The 24618-nt window shown below is 49.1% G+C and overlaps 1 protein-coding gene across 1 annotated transcript in view; it reads right to left on the bottom strand.

Annotated features, from left to right (window-relative positions):
• Positions 1-16840, bottom strand: part of Neurl1 (neuralized E3 ubiquitin protein ligase 1) — a 69422-nt gene extending 52582 nt beyond the window's left edge. Inside the window, exon 1 of the mRNA XM_047554217.1 lies at positions 16232-16840. Within this exon, the coding sequence (XP_047410173.1) occupies positions 16232-16316 (85 nt within the window). The 5' untranslated portion in view covers positions 16317-16840. The remainder of the gene's footprint in view (positions 1-16231) is intronic.
• Between the last annotated feature and the right edge of the window lie 7778 nt (positions 16841-24618).

The raw sequence follows: 24618 nt of genomic DNA, 5'->3' as shown, positions 1-24618 counted from the left end.
AAGATGTGAACCCCAGTTCTGCTGAGCTCATACCCTCGGCACAGTGCCTGCTGATGCTCTCTGTCTCCCACCAGCCCCACCCTCTCTAAGAGCCTGAGCAAGAAGAATCTGTCCCCCAAACTTCTGAGTTTGACCAGCCTCTGCAGACTCAGGATTCTGGAGGAGGGAGAAGCCCAAAGGCAGATGGCCTAGGCCAGGGAAGGAGGGGCTAATTCTAGCCAGGGATAGTCAGAGAACAGAGACCTCACAGAATGTCTGCACCCCTCTGCCCAGGAAGGAGAAACCTGGGCAGAGAGGGACAGTGGCCTGCCAAGTAAGCTGGCTCACATAGCATGTCCCAGCTGAAAAACACTCCCTCAACCTCAGTTCATACAGGACACATCCTGAGAGAAGCTCAAGAAAAGCCTGGGCCTCCAGGACGGCCTTTGGACCAAGGCCAAAGTTACACGGGCACAGCAGAGTCAGCCAAAGCCGGCTCTGTTGGACTCCCAGCCCCCTCCCCTCATCTTCTGCCATGTCCCTCCCCTGGCTCCTGGCTCCAGACCTCAGGGATCAGCTTCCCAGAAGCCTTAGAGGGTTCCCAGGCTGCAGGTCCCTTCCAGCCAGATTCATCAGTGCCCTGCCCCCCACCCCTGCCAGCACCTAGGCCAGAGGTACCAGGAAGGGAGGGAGGGAGGCTCTCATAGCACAGAGGCCTGAGAACCAGGGGACCAGAAGCCTTGGCTGCTTCATTCAACCCCTGTGAGTCTCGGCAGGTCTCTTCTCTCCAAGCCTCAGTTTCTCCTCTCTGAAGGGGTAGGACGGGGCAACACAACCCAGGCCTTCTCCATCCTTGGAATAACCCAAGGCTGTTTCCAGTTTATGAACCTGGCAATGTTCCAGGACCAGCTTCTCTGCCACAGACACCTTGGTGATCCTTGCAGGGGTCACTTGGGCTACACCCTGGGGTGAGGCCCAGCCAGACCTCCTCAAAGTTCCCAGTGCCTCCCAGTGAAAAACAATGAATTTCATTCCAAATAAGGGAACCTACAGCGAAGTCCCCCGCCACAGCCCAGTTCCGGCTGGTTTATGTTAGCTGGACAAGACTAAACAGACCTTCACGTTCCCAGTATTAAGCACTAAAAATGAAAAAGCGCCTGTTTGTCTCTGGAGCACTGGGGCACGGGAGAGGTCGGTGCTCCCCTGAGGCCCCCCGAGAGGCTCTGCAGACCCAGGGGGTGCTTGCTGAGGGCAGCGGGTAGGAGGCGGATTTCAACAGGCAGCGAAGCCGATGCACATGGGCGATGGCCCGGGAGAGGAGTGGAGGGGGGCAGGTGTTCCCTGTGTCTGCAGAGGCAGGAACGGGAGGAGGGACCAGATAATGAGAAGCTAGAGAGAAGGGGAAAGAGAAGCAGGAGAGGGAGAAGGGAAGGGAGGGAGGGAGGGAGGCTACAGGCCACAGAAGACTCTAGAGGCTCCCAACCCATCTGCCAGGAAAAAGGGAAGAGAGGAGAAAAGGGACTCAACCACTTCCTGAACCTTGTTCCCAGCGGCCCCACCTGCCTCCCTCAATGTGGACACAACCTACAGGAAATAAACATTGAATTATTTACAAAACAAAGAAGGCTGAAGCAAGACTGCCTGCCCGCTTTCCCAGCAGGCCACTCTCCACACATACTTGCCCTCTAACATAGCCACAGCCTGCAGGGCCTGCCCCTCCTCCCTCCATTGCAGGGACCACGGCCTTTGCCACTGTGATCTGGCAGGTCTGAGGGGAGGAGGCATCACAGTTCCAATCTTAGAGGCACATAAACAACACTCAGGGACTAAAGTGGTCTGCCCAGCACGGCTCATCTATGGGTGGGGGTGGTGAAGGCTGGGACCAGTGGCACCCACAGCCTCTGAGTCCTTGGTTCAGCTCCTGCATCCACAAGTCACACCATCCTTGGCCAGCCTTGCCTTATCGCAGACACAGACAGCTCCACCTTCTTCAGTCAAGGGAAAGCCCTTCTCCGTCTACCCAAACGTCTCCATCATTCTTCAAGGAAAATTCCTCCCCCAGGGAGTCCGACCTAACTGCACTCAGGGTTCCTAACCACGCTCTCCTCTCTCCGACCTCCCTCAACCCCAGTGATCAGCACCATAAGCTGTATAAGGGCAGGGCCATGTCTGTTCTCAGAGTCTGGCATAAGGCCTGGCACCTGCAAGATACCCAAAGAACATCTGTGCCATGGATGAGTGACGCAGGGAATGAATGCTCCCATCTTGCTCTCGCCTTCTTTTATCTCAGCCCAGCGCCTGGTATTCAGGAAATTTCATTTCAACAGGGCCCTTGGAAGGAAAGCTTGAATTCCCCAGAATCAGCCCTTTCTTGCCTTCATTTTGAAATATTTGTGGACTGCCTGCTGTGTGTGCCAGGCACTAGTGGTGGTAATACAACAGTAAGCGAGAGAAAGTAAAAGCTACCAACAAGTACAGGCCCTGACTACCAGTACGATCAGTGCTGTGATGGGGGCCCAGGGTGGCAATAGGAGAGGACAGCAGAGGTCATGCAACCTGCCCTGGTGTCCAGGAGCACCTCCCCTGTAGCTCTCACCCTTCCCCGTCTCTCTCCTCCCCTACTTCCTGGCTGCCATGAATGGAGCCCTGCTCCTCCACCAAGCCCTTCCTAGAGGAAGTATGTCTAAGCCAAGACCTGAAACCCGAGTCCAAGGATGACAATAGCTGAAATTTGTTGTGTTTTCATTACTTGTCTCAAATAAGGAACAAGGACATGGAAAAGTCAGCCCTCTGGCTCAAGATGGTTTAGGCAGCAAGAACAAGTCCAACTTGGAGCCAGTGCCTCACCCGCTGCCTGCCTTTCCTCTTCCTTCCTCATACCTTTAGCATGACAAACAGGACCATCCCCACAACCCTCCACCCATCAGATGTCCTTGGGGAATCCCAGAGGCCTCTGGGCTGGAGCAGAGGACAATATCTGGGGTGGGTTTCCACAACCCAGCCAGACCCCCATCTTCCCTGCTACCTATGTTCCTTGGCCAGGCCCAGAAAACAGGGCTGAGAATCACTGCAGTCCCAAGTGGAGCCACCTACATCTCAGACTCGCTGGTGAGAGCATGGCTTCCCTTCTCAGGTGCCAAAGAAGGGGCTCTGTTCCACAGAAGCTAATCTGAAACAGAAAAGGAACTACCCTGCTCCTGGAAACTACCTCCCCCATTCACTGATGTCCCGTTTGAGTAGAGCCGAGGAGGCGCTCTGCCCTGATTCCTTAGAGGTAAGCAATGAAAGTACAACAAATCTTACCTATTGTCATCACTGGGCTCAGATCTCAGAGGACCTGAGACAGAAAGGTACCTCCACAGCCGGGGAGGGTGGGGACTGAGACCAAGGGTCACCCCCACCCCAAGGCAGCATGACTTGGCCACATGGGCATGGGAGCAGTGAGGGTGACTGGGAGACAGTCAGGAAATTGGCCAGGCCACCAGCCTGAGCAACCTCCAGGCTGAGCCAGACCCAGGAGGGAAGAGGCCAGAGGCTCCACAAAGCTGAGAGCCCAAGACCAATGAAACAGCGTTTTCTCCCTGGCAGTCTTGGCTCTTTGAGAAAGGGATCTGCATTGGTGGTAAGAGGAGAGAGACACGGGAGAGGGAATGGGGCAGCTAAGATTTGTTGTAGGCACAGATGTTTTTCCTCCAGGTGCCAGCCAGCCCGAGGTAAGGAGACAGCCCCTCTGCTTCCCAGCCACTCAGCAGAGGACAAGGAAGACAGCCGGATCCCTTTGGATCACAGTTTACAGCATGTTTTCACTCACCGCCTGGGCAGAGTGGGAGCTGCTCACTGGGGAGGGAGACTGTTGGCCCACCCCAGCCCGGCTCCCACCCACCAGAGCCACAAACCAAGCCCCAAGGACCCAGACTTAACATCCCGCTCAACAAGAGCTCCCTCTCCTCAGGGGCCGCTCAGCACAAGTTAAGATCCAATTGGCACTAATTGGACCAAGCTGGCAGTGCCTGGGGCAGCTCGAGCGCTGTCACCATGGATTTGACTCATGGAGCAATGGCCATCGGTGCCTCTGGAGCCCACCATTAGTGTCATTTTGGAAGACTTGAGTGAGTGTGCATGACACTTTGTGAGTCAGCCTCGCTGTCTGGCCAACACTGGCACCCAGAGACCCAGAGCTTACAAGTGGCTTAGCCGTAGTCTTACATTCAGACAAGGGCTGGAACCCAGGGGATGTCAGCTCAGACCTCTGTCTCCTGCCCTGCATCTGCTGATGGCCCTGTTGTGGTTTGGATATGAGGTGTCTCCTAAGAGCTGCTGCAGTAATGCAGGAATATTTGGGGGTGAAATAATTGGATTGTGAGAGTTGTAACCTAATCAGTCCATCCTAGTCTGAATGAATTGACCGTGGTAACTAGACAGGTGGGGTGTGACTGAAGAAAGCGGTCACTGGGAGCGTTCCCTAGAAGGGTTCACCTCCCCTGTAGCTCTTCCTCCTCCCCCACTCTCTCCTCCCCTACTTCCTGGCTGCCATGAATGGAGCCCCGCTCCTACTTCTGCCTTGACATTATGACTTACCTTGGGCCCAGAGCAATGGACTCATCCTACCATGGACTAAACCTCTAGAACCATGACCCAAAATAAACCTTCCTCCTTTAAGTCCTTCTTGTCAGGTATTTTGGTCACAGCAACAAACAGAAAGTTTGCTCTAGAAAATAAAACTCCCTCAGGGCATGAGACCTCCACCCCAATAACCAAAACCCAAGCCCAAGTGAAGTAGCCCCCAAAAGACCCTGACCATAATTAAGCTTCTCCAGGGAACCCCCACCATAATTAGGCTTCTTGTCAGAAAGATTTTGCAGAGTATCAACAGGATTTCACAGGAGTTCTGCAGAGAGCTCACTGTGGTCTGAAGCTTCCTCTTTCTTGTAAATGTCAGGCTTACAGACAAAAGGTGTGATAAACTCTGTCTCAAGAGAGCTTTTTGTACAAAAAGTTACTATCTCTGTTTCCCTTTGTAAAAACTTGTGAAACCTCTAACTTAAAATATGGGACAAAGAATAACAGTCAGGTACCCAGCCACTATCATGTAACCACCCCACTGAGTATAAATCTAAATGAACTTCCAGACCCAGGGTCCAGAGATTTTTAGGCATCACTGCAGTTCTGGATCACTGCAGCTTAAATAAACCTGCTTCCGGAAAATTCCTCAGGTGTCCAGCCTCATCTGTCCCACATCATAAGAAAATCTCAACCCAGTGCTAGAATACTGAGTCCCCAAATGAATGGTTGGTCACAAGACTCAAAGTTCAAGTGCAATCATGGATCCTGAATCCTGAGATGGAGAGCTACCCTCCAGGAACAGAACCCTCACCCCAGCATGGAATCCAGATCCCCAAATTGAAACCCAGAATCTTGCCTGCAGAAATGGTACCTTCACCCCAAAATAGAACCTGGTGCCTCAGGAACTGAACCTTGGTACTAGGCTGTAAGCCTTCCCCTTCAGAGCAAGTCCTGAACCCCAACAGCCAACCTAGCCAGCACGTCTTGGACTTTGTTGTTTTAACACAACTTCAACTTGAGGCTCAGATAAGGAAACCCAAGCTCCCTAAAACAGTTTTCTGTACAGTTTGCCATAAAGGAGACATGCTGGGTTCCAGGGCCAGTAGAAGTCAGGTGCACCACAGGTGCTAGAGTCTGGCCTCTGCCCTCCCATGAGCCACATGTGACAGGCAAAGGGGACATTAATTACTGATGGTGTCCTGGGAGTAGCGATGGAACCGACAACTTAGGGCCAGCCTGAACTTGCTCATTTCTCTCTCCTCCTGGGTCTAAAACCTCACACCCTTGGCAGGAACACAGCTCCAGAGGATTCATCCACACATGGGCATGCAATGACCTCCCACGAGGCCCCCTGGGTGATTCACTAACCACTGCCCTGGAAGTCAAAATTCTGGCATAGTCACACAAGTAGCTAGCTCCTCAACAGCTCCCTCTTCTGGATCTGAACCTCCAAATCTTCAGATCCACCTTCAAAAATATCTAAAGCCATTCCTTGGTTTCCAGGGGATTTGGTTCTAGGACCCCAGAGGACACCAAAATCCAAGCAAGTTCAACTCCCTTATACAAAATGGCATGGTATTTGTATATAACCTACGCATGTCCTTCCACATATTTCAAGCCATCTCTAGATTACTTATGATATCATATAAAAGCTATGTAAATAGTTATTGTACCATATAAGCTAGGGGAAAATGACAAGAAAAAAAGTCTATGTATGTTCAAGACAGATGCAATTTTTTTTTTTTTTTTTAGTATTTATGATCCACAATTGGTTGCATCTGCAGGTGTGGAACTTGAAGATATGGGACACCCACTGTATTTGCCCTCTGTTTACTTCCTCCAACCCCTGGCAGAAGCCACACCTTTGTCCTCATCTGGAAGACTGCAGTGGCTTCCTTCCTGCCCCACCCACCTCCACCCTGCCTCTCTCTTGTCCTGAGAACTTTCTGGGACAGGTAGGTGATCTGGCCACTCTTCTGTGTAAAGCCCTTCAGGGTCTCCTGCACAGCACACTCCAAACAGGCAAACATTCACACCACAGCTGGAGCAAGCATCTGTCCCACTCCGGTGTTCCTTGGGCGTTAGCTTCTATCGCCTCGACTTTGTCACCACCTGGTCCAATCCAACTGTAGGATCTTGGGTAAGACAGTCACTTCCCCTCTCTAGGGCTCAGAGGACCTGGGCTGAGAGGGGAGGTAGACAAAACAATCTCTGTGATGTATTTGGGTTCTGATGTTTGTAGTCAGTGGCCACCAGTCCTTGCACGAGCCACCAAGCACATGCCTGACCACCTATCAGACCTTCTCCCCTCCTGAGAATGGTTCAGTGGAACATTTCCTAGCTTATATGGTACAATAACTATTTACATAGCTTTTATATGATATCATAAGTAATCTAGAGATGGCTTGAAATATGTGGAAGGACATGCGTAGGTTATATACAAATACCATGCCATTTTGTATAAGGGAGTTGAACTTGCTTGGATTTTGGTGTCCTCTGTTCAGTGGAACATTTCTTGTCTCAGGACAAGAGAAGGACAGGAAAGCAGGCATGGAGGAGGAGGGCTCCAGGATCTCTCTGCCAACAGGGACCAATGTGTGAATTGGACAGGCTGGGCCATGAGCACTGGAGGGCAGAGACCAGGCCAGGGCTCACCTCTCTACCCTCCAAGCCCATCCCATGGTTTAGGACCTCTAGGTTCAGTCCCTGGTACCAAAAGGAAAGAAAAGAAAGAGCGAGCTAAAGAAAGAGCACCCCTTAAAAGTGACTCCACAGAGAGACTTTCTTCCAAAGAGCACAATAGGAAGGGAGCGGTGTGTGACTTTAACTTTACAATGAAGAAATCTGATGAACACTAGCTCTGCCAGGTGCTCAAGGTCAACATCAATAGCAATGAGTCTGGTGGAGAGCACGCACAGCGGGTGTGAGGTGATGAAAAGCCACTTTACCTGTTTTGGTCCTTCTCTTCACAGTCTAATCATGAGAAGAACATAGGACACATTCCAATAGAGAGGGACAGTCTACAAATACCCAACCAGCAATCCTCACAACTGTCAAGGTCATGAAGAACAAGGAGAATGAGAAAGGGTCACGACCAAGAGAAACCTAAGAAAACATGATGCTGAAATATATAATGTGGTAACTAAAAATATAATGTGGCTGACATCCTAGATAGGAATGCTGGTACTGAGAAAAGATACTAGGGAAAACTGAGGAGATCCGAATAAACTATGGACATTACTTAACAACACTACAATAATATTGATTTATTGTCACAAGTGTTCCATACTAATATGAAATGTGAATAATAGGGAAACAGATCAGGAAAGAAGCTCAGTGACAGAGCCCTTGCCTAGCATGCACAAGACCCTGGGTTTAGTCCCCAGGACTGAAAAAAATAATAATAATAAAACAGGGAAACTGGTGTAGGGTATATATAAATTCTTGGTATTATTTTGCAATAATTCTGTAAATCCAAAACTGTGTAAGAGAAAAAGTCTACTTTTTTAAAGTGGTAGCTCCAGGGCTGGGGCTGGAGCTCAGTGGTACAGCACTTGCCTCACACATGCAAGGCACTGGGTTCTAACCTTAGCGCCACATAAAAATAATAAATAAAGATATTGTGTCCATCTACAATTAAAAAATTTTTAAAAATTAAAAAATTAAAAAAAAAAAAAACCCGAAGTGGTAGCTCCAAGGTCAGAGAGATCATGGTTATATTTCCACCAAGTTCCATCTCATACCAGTCATGTAACCTAAGGCAAGTTACTTAGTTTGTCTCAGTTTATTGACCTGTAAATGGATAATTAACCAGTCCTATTTCAAATAGTTGCTGTAAAGATTAAGTGAGCCAGGCACAGTGGTGCACGCCTAAAATCCCTGCAACTCAGGAGACTGAGGCAGGAGGATTGCAAATCCAAAGCCAGTCTCAATAATTTAGTGAGGTCCCAAGCCACTTAGCAAGACCCTTTCTCAAAATAAAAAGGGTTGGGGACGGTAGCTCAGTGGTAAAGCACTCAGGTTGCATCCCTAGAGAAACCTTCTTTGGGTTCAATCCCCAGTACCAAAAAATAAAATAAAAAAGACTAAATGAGCCATGGGATAAGGATGGTAGCACAAGCACCCGCCCATAGAATGTGAGCAACGATCATAACCAACTCATTTTTGTTCACTTGTCCGTCATTTTTGTTTCCATCTGCTTCCCCCTGGAGTTATGGTAAACTCAATGTGGCTCCTGCTCTGTTCTGTGTAACACTATCCTCATGTCTAGGAGAATGCTGCTCCATTGCGGAGGCTTGGTATTTGTGTTCAACAAAAGGGGCTCCCCACCCACGCACCCACCCACCCTTGCCTTCCCCCAATCACAGCATCCCAGGAACCCCTCCTCAGTTCCCACGCCAACACCGAAGCCCTGCCTCCTCAGAACCACAGCAACAGCAGAGGAGAAAGCGGATGCTGCCCTCCTGCCTCCCAAAGACTCCCCACTATTCCCTCCTCCTCTTTGAGCCCTTCTTTTCTCCAGGCTCTGCCCCCTCTCCCAAGCGTCAGCACCTGCTCATTCACCGAAGCAGCAGGATCCGGGTAATGACCCCTGATAAGCATCTTTAAATAAGCCTGAGCTGGAGCTGTCATCCAGAAGCTATATTCTCCCCACTCCCCACCCCGCCGCCTGCCACTGCCCCACCCACTTCCTGGGCTGGCCTATTAGTGACTCTGGTCCTCCCATGCAGGACCATAGGAACATAGGTCCTCTGGACTCTGGCTTGCTGGAAATGGCCAACAGGCAGTTCAGGCTATTCCCTAAGCCTGTCCTTCCTCACAGCCTGCTCATCTCAGTGGCCTGGCCCAGCTCTGCCTGTGCCACCCAGCCTGACCACTAGCCAGTTCACGTCCCTCCATCCCTGAGGCAGGTTTCCTAGGCGTTACCAAGGAGACCTCTTACATCCTGCCCAAGGTTGCCAAAGCAACCAGCTCAAAGAGAGGCAGCCCCTCAGCCTCTTAGCCCCTGGGTGTGCAGGTCCAGGAATGAGTTAGTCACACGCTAACAGGAAATGAGTCCTGCCAGCTGGCACAGTGGGGAGAAGGCAACCTGGCATTACCTGGGCAGTGCCTAGCTCCTGCCCTCCTTCCTCTCCCTACCTCCCCACTTCTGTTTCTGCCTTTGCCCATCCCACCTACATCTTGGACTCTGTGATGTATAGCCAATGCCTGGACCTCAGTATGCACATGCCATCTGCTGTGAACTGAATTTTATTCCCCCACCAAATTCATATATCAAAACCCCCAATAGGACTATATTTAGAGACAAGGCTTTTAGGATGTAATAAAGGTTAAATGAAGTCATAAGATTGGGGCCCTGATCTCACAGTATCAGTGACCTTATAAAAAGAGGACATCTGCATAAACAAGGAAAGCCCACTTGAGAACTCAGGAGGAGGCTATCTGCAAGGCAAGAGGAAAGCCCTCACTAGAACCCAACCATGCATCCACCATGACCTAGACTTTCAGCCCCCAAAACTGTTTCAGCCCAAGCAGACTAAAATATCCATCATCCAGTGTCAAGGAGAAGAGACACCAATACAGAGCAATTCTCCCCAAGACCAGTTTTCTCCCTCATGAGCTTTGGGGTCCTGGGCAGAAACCCCAGTTCTGCCTTTTCCTATTTCAATATTTCTGGACAGTATCCTTAATATCCACTAACTTCTCATCTATAAAATGGGAATGATAATACCTGCCTCATGTTTATTAGGAGATTAATTTATATGAAGGTAACTAGGATAACATTAGAATCTGGGCTTCTTAAAAAAAATGTTTTTTCTTCATTTCCTTTTCTCTTCAGTCTCTATTCTACTTCTGCTGTTACTGTTTAAATAAAATTATTATAGTCCTTTTGCTCAAAAGCCATCCATGTCTTCCAGTGCCTGCAGGATAAAATCTAAACACCTTGTCCTGACATCCAAGGTCTTCCAAGGTCTTGACCCAGCCTATCTTCGAAGATTGATTTACTTCCCCAGATCCCAGGCTGAAGGAGCTGCTCGCTGACCTGAGCACATCTTGAATTTCTCGGCCGCCCTGTCTCCGCTGCTGGGCCACTCCCTGAGGTACCCCTCCAACTCCACACCAAATCTCCAACTCCAGACTCCCCGCCCCTGGAAGCTGATGCCGCCTACTCCGCGAGCACTAGGGTGGGAGGGTTCTGAGGGCCCACAGCTTCGATAATTCTCAGGCTTAGGAAATATCAGAATAACCTGAGGATTGTATTAAACTTCATATTTGGAGGCCCCATCTCTGAGTCAGTAGGTCTGAGCTAGGGGCAGGGAGCCTGCATTTTATACCCACCAGCTGATGCTGATGCCGGCAGGAGAAAAACCTCACTTTGAGGAACAAGAAGTTCTATCGAAAGTGTCTAATGACTGGCTGATAGGTCTACAGGGCTAAAAAAATATGTGTGAGGGGGAGGGACTAGGAATTCCAGATTTGCCCAGCCTCTTTGTCCTCTGGCTAGCCAAGGGAGGCAGCAGCAAGAGCTCCATGGTACTCCCTTTCCCTCCTCTGGGATTTGGTTCAGAAACCAGGAGATGATTGTCCAGTCTCTTTCCCACAGTGGAAGACAAAACCCACCCGAGGCAGAATTCTCTAGGGACAGGATAGTATAGTGGCCACAATAATGAATCCTGGGTTTGAACCCCAGTTCCATCAGCTTCTAACTGTGTGACCCAGGATGTTACTTATCTTTCTGAGCCTCTTTCCCACCTACAAAATGGTGACAAATCAGAAGGAAACAATGGGAAAAATCTACACATAAGTACTTGGCATACAGTAACCACCCAACATATGGTGGCTATTATAGATATTATTATGATTAACAAAAGAGGGTTCAAAGGTAAAGCTGAACTGAAAACCAACAGGGCAGGTGGGAAGGGTGCTGACTCAGCCCAGCTTCTCTGAAATCTCCGGTGGCTGAGGAGGCCACCAGGCAAGCCCCCCTGACCCAGGTCTGTCTGCTGCATCTGGGGGCAGAGAGCTGAATGAGCTCACCTAATCTACAAGTGTCATGACAACCAAGGAAGAAGCGCAGACAGAGCAATGGAAACATCTGAAAACTGGCTGAAGAATGGAGGCCTTAAGTATCTGATTATGGCAGCCACAACCACTGTGGCCAAGGGGAGGGGTACAACGAAAGCAGGAGGATCCCTCTGACGGACCACAGGCAGAGAGACTGATTAAGGCAGCAGCTGTCACAGTATCCAGGATGAGGACCCAGATCATGGAAATAGCAACAGGAATGTGAAAGCAGAGAATTTGCTAGGACCTTGTCCAAGGAGGACCATCCTCCACCACCACCCCCAGAGGGCAGTGAGGAAGTTCAGGGTCTGCAGACAAGTTCCTGTGGCTCACTCTAGTCCTCCTCAAGAATCAGGCCCCCTAGCCAATGTCGGCAGCTCCTCCCTCAGTCACCCAGAGGCCTCAGCCACTGTGGAAAAGAGGCTGCAAACACCAGGTGTCGGGCTGGAGTCACACCCAGCCCAAGCTGGGGGGAGGGGATGATCTCCCTGCAGCTGTCACAACCAGTGGCTTTGTGAAGTGTCCAATTTCAGAAGCATTACCTTTTAAAAGATGAGCAGTCCACACCTAGGTATCTAAAAATTGAAAACAGGTGTTCAAACAACAGTTTATACACAAATGTTTGTAGTTTCATTAATCAAAATATCTAAAAGGTGGACACAACACAAAAGTTCATCAAATGCATGAAGAAACTGTGGCATATTCATAAGGTGGAATATTAATTGGCCACAAAAAAAGAAAGAAAAGATATGCTACCACATGGAGGAACTTTGAAAATATTATACTAAATCAAAGAAGCCCAACATGAAAGGACAATTATTACATGGTTCCATTTATGTGGCATATCCAGAATAGGCGAGTCCATAAGACAGGAAGTAGATTAGTGGTTGTCAGGGATTTAGGGGAGGGAGTACTTAATAGGCATGGGGTTTCCTTATGAGGTGATGAAAATATCTTGGAATTAGAAATAGTCACACAACACCAAATGTACTAAATGCTAAATTATACTTTAAAGGGTTAAAATGGTGAATTTTATGTTATGCAAATTTTGCTACAATAAAAAGAAGATGGGAAGTGGCCCACTCAATTCCCATCCATTGGTGACACTTAGGCTGTGTAACTCCCCAAAAAGACTCTCCTAGTTGCCTGCCCCTCCACAGTTAGCACCAAGCAGGCAGACACTCAGAAAGAGCCGGGCAAGGAGGAAAGACTTTAATTCCTTGTGTTTTTCCCCATAAAGCATGAACCCCCTGCCTCAGTCACCCTGGGCCCTTCTCCGATACGTAATATATACACACGTGCTCCCTCCCCCAAGCCTTGGCCGTCTGTCCCTTCCCCACACACCCTAGGACTCCTTGCCATCCAAGTTCTGCAGTTCCCTCTGGGGTCACCTCAAATCCTTCCCTGAAGCCCCATCTCAGCCCACGTGCCTGGGGTTTCAACAGCCCAACCGCACAAGCATGCAGTTCCATTCACTCCCTCAGCCTTGCCTTTCCAAGTAGACCTTCAACCCAGGAAAGCTCAGGAGTGTCAATACCATGCACCTCTGAGCCCAGCATACAGCAGCTCCTCAGTCTGCCTGTTGGTTCTAAACTACACTATGAACCTCCTCCAAGACTCTCCTAGACCAGCAATCTTCAAACGCCAGTGGAAATCAGCAGTGTGTCTCCAGGAAAGCCAAAGTCTACCACTGAAAGGTGAAGAGCGACCCCATTTCACCCCATTGAGAGCTGGACCAATCTGTGAACTCCAGTCCCAGGGCCCCTACTATTCCAGGTCCCCTCCACTTGTTTTCATTAAAATGGTGAGATATCAATACAGATTGCCATTAGAGAAGAGGGGAAAATAGAGCTGGTTGCTCCACCCCTAGCAAATTTCTGGATGGTCGGTGCTAAGAATTAAAGCTGAATTCTGGGTGTGTACGGAAGCAACCCCGGCACAACTCTAGATGGGGAGTTAGGATCATGCTCTACTGGGGTCAACACCAGTAGAACTAGAATAGAATTCTGGATGACCATTGATAGATCAGAGAAGACACCTAGGTTAATGCTGATCCACGCAGAAGGGAATTGGAGTGAACACTAAACCATTACAGAATAAAGGTGAGTTCTGTTAGGGAGATGGGAGCAGGTCCCTAGAAGTCAAGTTAAGAAGGAGGATCAATGGACCCATGATGAAGGGTGGAAAATACCAATAGGTGGCCTTTGTGGGCACATCCTCTCCTTCATCAGGACTGGAAGGAGTAGAATTGAAATTCCCATGACCACCTCCAGTAGATGAGTGAATGGGGACAGGGAAGTGGGACGCCTTCTCCTGCCTCCTGTTTCCTTCTGTCAAAGACCCTAGCCACAGAGACCTCAGATCCCCACAATTCCGAACTTTAGACAGAATGAGGCACAATTCCTGGAACCTCCTTTTGACTTCCATGGAGTCAAAAAAGGAATAGAACCTTTTTAGGGAGATGATCAGTGAGTATTGAAGGACCAAGTCAACTCTCCAGGCCCCAGAAAACCCCTAGCCCCTGATGGACAGAGCCCAGCTTTGCCACCTGAGTGGACCGTTAGGTACTTTGGGCAAGTCATTATCCTTTTCCCCCCACTCTTGGAACTTTCGAGGGAGGTTGAGCTGAATGATGTCCACAGTTCCTCCACCTTTAGGAATCTGTTTTCAGTGCTCAGAAACAGTTACTATACATGCTAACATGAAAGCTTACTTTTGATTATAAAAACAATATTTATTGCACACAACTTAGAAAAGAGCAAAATATAAACCAGAAAAGAAAAAAAAAATCTTATACCATTACCCAGAAGACACCGTTAACCTTTTAGAAACATTCTTTACGGGTTTTTGTTGGTTTTGTTGGTTTTCCTTCCCATTCATATTTCTTTTTAACAAAATTGGGATCATACAATCTTCATATTTTTGTATCCTGTCTATGTGTTGTGTTCATTTTACCAAGCCATCAAAAATTCTTCAAAAAATATGATTTTAGTGCTGGGGTTGTAGCTCAGTGGTAGAGCACTTGCCTAGCGCATGTGAGGCACTAGCTTCAATCCTCAGCACCACATAAAAATAAATAAATAAAGGTATTGTGTTCACCCACAACTAAAAAATTTTAAAATATATATGTGTGTGTATGTGTGTGTGTGTGTGTGTGTGTGTGTGTAATTTTAATGCCTGCATGTGCTCCACCGTGATTACTGGGCATTAAGTTGTTTTTCTACTATAAATAACACTGCCACGAACATCCTAGTCTGCTGCTATAAGTGTTTGCCTGCATCTCCATTTTCTTACAATCAGTTCCCTAGATGGGATTACAAGGTCAATGAATATGTCATTTTAAAAGGGTCTGGATATGTATCACCATAATAATTTTCAGCAAAACAACAGACCCACTGATATTCCCACTGATATTCCTGAGCCAAGTGGGAGTTAGAATGCAATATGGTGGTCCTGTCTCTCCTCCTCACCCTTGTTCTTCAAGGTTAGTTATCCAGCAAAAGAGAGAACAGAATTCCAAGTCAGAAGATAAGGGACCATAATCTATCTCTGCCTCTCACTGGCTTAGGAATCTAAAGCCTTGTTCTTCTCAACTATAAAATGGGCAAAATTAGCTCTGTTCTGCTGACTACCCTGAGTTGTTTCTGTGCTCACTGAAAAGATATTTGTGAAAGTTCTTTGGAAACTTCAATCCTTTTTTTGTTAAAGGGCACTTCTGTTATCCTTCTCATAACCTGAGGGACTGAGGAAATGGGTAATTTTTTGTGAAAGCCAAGGGCTTCCCCTCCTGGATTTTAGTCATCAGCGTGTCCAGGACAAGTGCAGCTGTTCTGAGGATGACGGAAAAGCAGTTTCCTGAAGGGAATTAGCAGAGGCTGAGGACCTGGGAGGACACAGCCCTGTGTCTCCCTAAGGTCAAGAGATGGCCTTGGAAGCTGCAAGGCCAGGGTCTGGGCCTGGAGCCCCCTAGAGAGTACAGGGTGGATCCAGGGACAGAGAGAGTAAAGACCTTCCTGGTAAATGTCCCTCTGTTTCAAGGATCCCAGCCCCTCTTTTCTAGGGTTCCAACTAGATATCTGGTCTTTGCAGGAAGTGATTCAGTGGATGCAGATAATCAACAGCTTCGGGGGACCCCAGGAACAAGGAAGGCACCAACTTGGCCTCTTTAATCCTGGATTCTTAAGACCCTCTAATTAGAAATGCAACTAGTGCTTCCGGCCTGATCTCTCCAGCCCTAAGCAGATGAAAAGGAGGTCGCTGTGACTCTCTTGAGCTCAGCTGGACCACCTGAGCTTCCCTCCGCTCCCCTATTCACCCTGCAAATGCCCTTCCGTACCTCTTCATGCTGCCTAGCATCGCGGCCCTGAGGGAACTCCAGGGATGTTTCCAGTGCTAGCAGGGAGAACTGCGCAGACCCCACCTAACGCCATCCTTTCTGGTTTTTACCATCACCACAGGCAGCCCCCACTCCCCAGCCCACCTCCATGGCCAGATGTGCATCTCCTGTCTCCAAATGCACACAACAGGTGGCACCTGCCAGTCCTCCCCAGTCACACCTCTCCATCTCTCCCCAACCTCCATCAGCGCCCCAGTCCTCCAGGTGCACTCGACCCGCGAAGCCTACCTTTGAGGTTCTGGGGGTGGCCCCGCGGCGCCCGGCTCGGGTTTCCTCGGGGCAGAGAGGGAATACTGGAGAAGTTGTTACCCATGGCATCGGGTCCCAGGAGGTGCTACTCTCTCTGGGCGCAGGAGAGGCTGGGCAGGAGCGGAGGTAAAATGTGTGCAAGTGTGTGCGCGCGTGAGTGCGCGCCGCCGGGGGAGGGCCCTGGTGGGGCTGCGGCCAGGGACGGGCGGGCCGCTCCTCTCCTCCCTCTCTCTGGGTTTTGCGGTCCTCGGTAGGTCCTGCCCGCCGCGGGTGTCCTCGCGCGAGCGGGCTACCTGTCTCCCATTCCCCGCCGCAGGGACGGGGGCCGCGGGTGGGCCCCTGGGTCAGGCCCAGCGGCTCCCGGCACTGCGCTCTTTCTCCCGCTGGCGCTCGAGTTCGGGCTGGTGGTGGGCGGCGCGGCGGCTTCGGCGCACAACCCCCGGGCCATAGAGTCAGGGCTCCGCGCGCGGGCGCTCAGCGGTTCGGCCTGCCCGGTGGCTCGGCTTTCTAGCTGCAGGCTCGGTCCCCGCCCGCGGGGACGGCCGCTGCGGCGATTTGCGTGGTGCCCTCCCGCCGGCGGGTCTGCATGGAGCGGGGCTCGGCGCAGCGCGGGGCTTGCTTTCGCTCCCGCGGTGGTTGTTCTCCCCAGGCCGCCGCGCTCGCGCTCCCGCCCCCACCGGGTCGTTCCCGCGACCGCGGCCCCCGCCCTCGCCCCAGCCGTCGCCAGGACTCCCTGGCTTCGGTTGTTATGGTGACAGCTGCGCTGGTGAATGAGCGTCTTAGTGACACGCGCGCGCCCGCTCAGCCAGATGTGGCCCCTGGGCGCGCCGCGTTCCCGGCTGCCACAAGTCCTCGGAGGCGGAGCGGGGTCCCTGGCGCGACTGGGGATCAGACATCTCGTGCAGACTGAGGCTCCAGGGGTTGGGCTAATTCTCTCACGGAACAGTGGAACTGGTTCTTGAAAACAAGAGACAGAACCACCAGAACGTTGAGCTCCCGGGATGGCAGGGCGGGGCGAGGTAGTGCTAATATAGCTTCCCTAGTTCTAGGTTCAGGGTCTGGCGCAGAGTAAAACCCTCCAGAGTGAATGGATGGTTGAACAAAGGAATCGAGATGAGGAACTCCCCTTCTGGCCTCAGTCAGATCCAAACGGACACTATGGAAAGGACTCAGCGAGAATTCCAGGCAGACCCCATTACCTGACTAATAGCAGAACCATAGACCGGGTCTCCTGGCAACAGATCTCAGGGACAAACCATCAGAGAACCACCCATTCTGTGCTGAGTGGTTGTCAGATGTCAGGAGAGGGGAATCGTGGCCTTTAGCAGTCAAAGAAAGTTTCCTAAAGGAAAGGGGCTTCTCTAAGTGTCCTGCTCACATGACTTTCCTTTCCCTTTCCTCCCCATTTCCTCCCCACCCCATTCCAAGGCATTATACCCTTAAATGTCAGGTCCCTTAGGCAGAGACCTAAGGAGGACCCGGATTCCATGCAAGCTAGAAATATCTATGACAGGCATTCTCTGGAGTCTGGAAGGAAAGACAGCCCCTGACCCCAGCTGCCAGCATCTTGGGTGTGCAGGATCACATGACAGCCAGTTGTAGAAAAGGACACAGCAGGTCAGGGACCACTGTCTTATTTTGGGGCAGTATCTAGCCAAGGTTCAATTTCATCAGATGACTCATGCATCAAAAACCCATGGACTCTGAATAACAATACACACATTTTCACACACACCTCCATGCTATACAAGTGTATTTTCTACTATGCATTTTGTATACCCACTTCTAAACAAGCACACACACACACACACACACACATACGTGTGAGTGCATGCATGCACCACTCCCCTGAAATGTACTAGACTGAAGTCACCATGAACAGTTGCTGGGATCAGACCCTTTACAAGTCAGAATAAATATGAGGACTCTGTATAAAGAAGATCAGTTCCCCTAGAGTGTGTGTGACGTGCAAGATCTTTGCTGGGATTTGCCATCAGTGACTGGGAAAAGCACAGCCCTTCCTAGAGTAGTCCCACATCTTCCTTCTGGAAAGGGGAGCCACTGGGACATGGACAGGAGGATGGGGATAAGTGTGAGGCCCCAAAGATGAGGACAGCAAGGATATCACATTCAGTTCAAACCCGGGGCTGTGGGCAAAGCAGGGGAAAGGGAAAGGTCAAAGAGAAGGAAGAGTGTGGAGTCAACTGCCAGCTTCTTCAGCTCAGGGCATCCTGATCCCAGGGAGCCCCAAAGGAAGGTGAGAGGCATCAGGGACAAAGGCAGGGAACCGAGGGCAGGACGGAAAGTTCCCTGACCCCTGACCTCTGACCCAAGAAGGTTGAGGGGATCTGGGAGGATCAACAGGGCTGGAGCTGTGATGAGGTGAGGGAAGTACCCCTGGCACAAACTGTAGGAGACCCAACCTCAGGGCCAAGCAGGTGTCACCCATGCACTGGCATAAACCCTCATGTGCCACACTCTAGGCCCCTCCCTAGCCTTACCACGGTAAAACTTCTAGGGAGCTCTGGACTGGGGAAGGGGACACCACGGTTGTGTCAACTAGGGGCAGGTCTCTGGCCAAGCAGGAAGCTAAGAGAGGTAGATCTGGCTGCATGGAACCCAGAGAGACTAAGTGTGAGCCCTCTGAGAGGTCCCGTGCTCCAAAAACCATTCCTGTGGTCAGAGGATCAAAGAACACCAGTACCCTCCTTTCCCCAGGACCCCCATGCCTTCCAATAGACCTCCACCAAGACACTGTCAGACCAGGGAAGCAGCCATCCATCCTGGAAGGGAGGAGGGAGGAGGAACCTGCCAGGGGAAGGATGAAGTCACTGTTTCAGTGGCTCCAATGGAAGCTATTAATACTCACAAGGTGGTGCTTCAGCACCTGTCACCGTGGCAACTCCCTCCCAGTGGGGCCGATTCTGAGGGCCGGATGGATGTACTTGTGTGTGCAAGGGTAGGAGGGAGGGCGGAGGCAGGGACCTAAGGAGGAGCCCGGATTCCTTCAGCAGTAGCTCTGAACCTCTTTCTCCCCTTCCTTCACCCACCTAGTCTCCCTTTGTCAAGCTGTTCTGAGCATGAGCTCGCTCCCTCTCCCCACCGGCTCCTTTGTCTTCCTCTCCCTTCCTTCTCTGCTTCTACCCATCCTACCACTCTCTCCTTGCCATCTCTCTGTTCCTATGGTTCCTTGCCCCATTTCTTCCCACCGGTTCCCCTCTTCCCCTTCTAACTTCACAGCTCCTATCCAGCTACGTTCAGATCTTGAAAAGTCTCCAGGTTAAAATATTTGACTGAGAGTCCATTTTCTTCCTTCCCTGAGTCCCTCAATGCTGACCCAGGGGCCTGATCCCGGCCCCTACCAGGCAAGCCAGAGTGGGGGTCATCTAGGTCAACCTGGGCCACCCTGAACTTGAGACCACATTAGTCAATGGAATAACAACTCCCTCCCTATTGAGAAACTAATCCTAAATTAGGGAACAGCGACATGCATCCCTAGCTAGGGTATGTATCCCCCTCACATCCCCAAGGTCCAGCCTAGAGTTAATCAGATTACAGAAAACTTATGTGGAGTTGTCCTACCTGAACTGGAGGGAGTGGCTGGACATGTTGGGGGTGGAAATCCTCAGGTGCCTGAAACATAGTTGTTCTGGTTTAGATGTGAGTTGTCCTCCAAATGCTCATGAAGACAATTCATGAATGTGAGACAATTGAAGAATGTTCAGAGGTGAAATGATTATGAGAGTTGTCACCTACTCCGTAGATCAAACCACTGCTATGGATTAACTGGTAGATAGGGTGTGACTAGAGGAAGTGGGTCAATGGAAGCATGCCTTTCAGGTTTATATTTTGTCCCTGGTAAGCAAGGCTCCCCCACCCCCTTTTTCTTCCCTTCCTGGTTGCCATGTTCTAAGCTGTTTTATTCCACCACACTCTTCCACCATAATGTTCTGCCTCACCTTGGGCTGAAAGGGATAGAGTCGCCATCTATGGACTGAGACCTCTGAAACTGTGAGCCAAAATGAACTTTTCCTCCTCTATGTTGTTCTCATCAGGTGTTTTGGTCACAACTTAGAAACTGACTAAAATGATAGTAGATATACTAGGTGTTTATTAAATGAATAAAAAAACATATGAATTAACCTATCAATACAGCCACCCAGCCAGTCAGAGAGTTTTTCTGGGACCACTCCTTTCTCAATAGTTCAATGGTACATCTTCCTCATTTCCCTGAGGCTAGAAGCCTTCCCTCTGTGGGCTGGAGCTCTGTTTTATCCATTTGAACTTGGAATGGGCATCATACTGCCTTCTTTTCAGGTACTTCAGAATTCAGGTTCATTCATTGCCCAGAGACCATTTATTGAGCACTAACCAAGGGGCAGTCTGTCCTGTGCATCTGTGTGTTCTAGTTCCAGTTCCACCTCCCAAGCCTGTGTGCAGGGTATCTATGACACCCCTCAGTCAGTGTCATGGCTACTGATTGCAAAGATTGAAGATCCAGGCAGTTGGCTCTGAGCTCCAAACTTTTTTGATTGTGCACCCCTAGCAGCAATAAAATTTTAATCTATGTATGTACTACTATATTCATATTAGGAAACTTCTCTAAATAGAAAAGTGGTTGAGTAAAACCTGGATCTCTTACCCTCCTCCTGGGACACACACACTCCAGACTGATAATTCACAAACTTAGGTGTGCATCCGAATCATCTATAGGAGCTTGGGGACAGGGGGAGAAAGTAACTGAAATGAAGATCCTCCCTACAGAAGATTCTGGTTCAGTGGAATCCGAAGTAGGTCACTTATTGATCACACCTTGGGAAACTGGTCCACACATTCTAGTTGGGGGATGAGTTTTAAAGAAGGCCCGCAGCCTTTCCTGGGGAACACTGGGTACCACTGGGGGACCAGGCCACCCTAGCAGGGCCAGTCACCTTGGAAGGTAGGGCAAGAGGTGGCTATGCCTGGTCCTCAGCTCCCCTCCCATGTTCTGCAGACTTACCTGGTGGCCCCTGAATTGATTGTAAGATCTTCAGAGACCCCCAAACTTATCTTTGGGGTCTAACCCCATTAGGTCAAATACACTAAAATATACCACATTCTACTTGAAACAATTTTCTTGCCTGATACTTTTTGAAAGGGTTTTTACAAATTTGGCTGTTGGAATCACTGGACTACACGGAACGCATCAAATTTACCACTTGTTTTACTTCTAAGCAATCATGCATGTGTTGAATTTCTTGCCAAGCGAGAAAAACGTATGATGGTCTTCAAATATAATGAAATCTTTATGAGTACTAGCATTTAATGATTAATAAAGTGGATACAATGTTCAGTTTTATAGGCATTTAACTGAATGCTTTTTAAATTTTATTTTGAAGTTTTCCTTTCGTAGTTCAGAGTCAGTAATTTTTCCTCCCAATCTCAAGCAGACCCTTAAAAATCCTATAGGCCTAAATACTGGGTTTACAGTGCCTGTTCATAAAATCCAGGTCCGAACTGGGCATGGTGGAGCATGCCTTTAATCCAAATGACTCCAGAGACTGAGGCAGGTGGATCGCAAGTTTGAGGCCAGCCTCAGCAACTTAGCAAGACCCTGTCTCAATTCTTTAAAAAAAAAATTAAAAAGGCTAGAGATACAGCTCAGTGGTAAATGCCCCTGGGTTCAACTTCAGTACAAAAAAAAAAAAAAAAAAAAAAAAAATCCAGACCTGATGCATGTTCCCAAGGTTGCAACTGAAAGGTCAAGAGGAAGTTCCTGCAAGAAGCAGAAAGGAAAACGTCCAATGCCAAAAAGGGGATAGTGTGCCCCCATCAGAGAAGCTTGTGCAATGACTTCAAAGTCCTTTGTCCATTGACCAGGGCCACTTATTCAGATCACTGTAGCAAGTGACATTACTGAAGAACTTATTCACATAAACCAGGCCTTGGTCTAAGCAGTTCATGTCTGGGAGATATAAACTTTTATTACAATCCCGAGAGTTATAAATTCTTGCCCTTGTTGTGATTTTACTCTTCTTCTTTTCCCATTTTACAAATGAAAATTCCAAGGTTTAGGAAAGCTAAGTTGCTTGCCTAGGAGCTGAGGGAAGAGCTGAGTTATACCTCTAGCATGTTCTGAATCCAGATATCGTGCCCATGTGATATCATACCTGTACCCGGCTGGATTCTTCTGAGTCCCCAGCCTGACAGTGACACTTGTTGCTAGGGAGGTCTCCTTACCAACTTCTAGAAGCAGCCCCTTCCTGCCTGAGACCCCTTACAACTCCCCGTGGCTTTGGCTCAGTTCTCTGGAAGTTAGCCAGTCACAACCCAGCTTAGAATGAACACAAAATAGATTGAAAAGAACAACACTGTGACCAGAGAAAGAAGCTTGAAATGATTGCAGTACCCTAGCATCCTGCCTTTGTCCTCTCTCTTTCTCTCTCTCTCTCTCTCTCTCTCTCTCTCTCTCTCTCTCTCTCTCTCCCTTTCTCTTTCTCATAGATGTTTTAAATAGCCTTTATTTGGCAGAAAAGCCTTTCCAAGAATCTTACATAACCAGAGAATCATAAAGGAAAGTATGATAAGTATGACTGCATAAAAATGTAAAACTCCTTCATGGCAAAAGCTGGAAGACAAATAAGAGCCAGGAAGTCCTTCTCCAATGAGCCAATAGCTTTAACTCACACTAAGTGCCCTTCATCACAAACTCTGAGTAGAGACTGACTTTTCCCTAGTTTCTGCTGACAGTGTGTTATCTCACTTTGACCCACTTTTCCCCAGAGAGTCCTAGAGGTACCCCCAAAAGTTCCTGAGGGAATCCCCCAGTTGATAGCCCTGAGTCCCCCACAACCTCCCGCTCCCCCTCCTTTTTCCTGTCCATTTCTTTTTCCAACCACCACTAGGTAGCACTAGAACACCACGAGAATCCCCTTTGTCTCCGGCAAACTGAAAACCAAACACCTTAAGACATGTTTGCAGGTTGCTGTTTTCCTCTTTCAAAATGCAAGAGCTTTTCAGGGGGGATCGTATGTTCTTATAGCTTTTATTAGCAGCTGTATTACAAGGAAATCATGTCATTGAGGAAACTGGCCCTACTCTTTAGCCACTGCAAGGTTGCCCTCTGAGCATGTTTACTCCACTAAAGCCACTTTCTTATCTTTCATTCTGAGCCAGAGAAGCCCTCCCCATGGTAAGGACTGTTTCAAAGAAGGTTAAACCCAACCCCAGATCAGGGTGCTCCAGAGCACTCCCGCCCAAGGTGAGATGCCCCAAGTGGACATCTGTATAGGGCCAGCACCTTACCCTCTGCAGACACCTGGGAAATATTTGTTTTTACAGAGTCAAAGCTTGAAGGTATAGTCAGCAGGAGGGGTGCTTCCTAGCGTGGCCTTCTGAACACCTGATTACCCTCAGAGCTGGGGCTACTCACTTGCAGCCCCAGCATCTCCCACAAACCCCTTCTTCATCCATTTAACCATGCTGCACTGTCTCAGAAATCTCTTTCCTCTCGTGAGTATGAATGTAGGTAAGAGTGGGAAAGGTGACCTGAAGTCACTTTGACTCTGGTGTGCTTTTACTTTGGAGCAGAGTGGAATTCAGGAAATCTAGTTGGGTACTCCCCTCTCCCACCCCAGCTGCCCACTTGGTTTTTTGGCCCCATGACTCTGCATTTGAGCCAACATGTAGGGTCTGAGGCCTCTGTAGAAAGATCTCCAAGCCAGAAAACCAACCTCTTCAGCAGGGTCTGCAAAAACTTCATTTCAGTTTGGTCGCATTATTCTCCTTGACAGTTTCTTAGTCATTCCAAAAGGTGGGAAGATAATATTATAAAACCCAGGCTTATTTGTTTCTTCTGAGAAAAGAAGGAGTTAAAAGTATATTATGAATGAGGGAAACTATATCCTGTGGGGTAAAGACCAAGTTGGGGGGTTTTGGTGGTCTTTTGTTTGTTTGGTACTAAAAATTGACCCTGGGACAGTCTACCATTGAGCTAGGTCCCTAGTCTTTTCTATTTATTATTTTGAGACAGGGTCTCATGAAATTGTTGAGACTGATCTTGAACTTGCAATCCTCCTGCCTCAGCCTCCCGAGTTGCTTGGATTACAAGCATGCGCCACTGTGCTGAGCAAGACCAAGAATGTCAGTGAGAAGAAGGTTAGGATTTGAATCTGATTGTCTTGTTTTGTGCCAATCGTAACATTTTAACCCTATTTTTTTAGTGACATTTGCTTTGAATTTATTACCATGCCATCTTACAAAAGCCCTATACATTTGTACCTGACTGTTGGTGTATGAAGGTGACTATCTCCCGAAGATTTGTCAATATTGGGTATTATCAATATTTTAGTTTCTAACAACTTGGGAAGCTTTTTAAAAGTACCTGG

Source organism: Sciurus carolinensis, chromosome 5, assembly GCF_902686445.1.
Source record: "Sciurus carolinensis chromosome 5, mSciCar1.2, whole genome shotgun sequence".
NCBI classification, from domain to species: Eukaryota; Metazoa; Chordata; class Mammalia; order Rodentia; family Sciuridae; genus Sciurus; species Sciurus carolinensis.
This window is presented reverse-complemented; position numbering and strand designations above follow the sequence as displayed.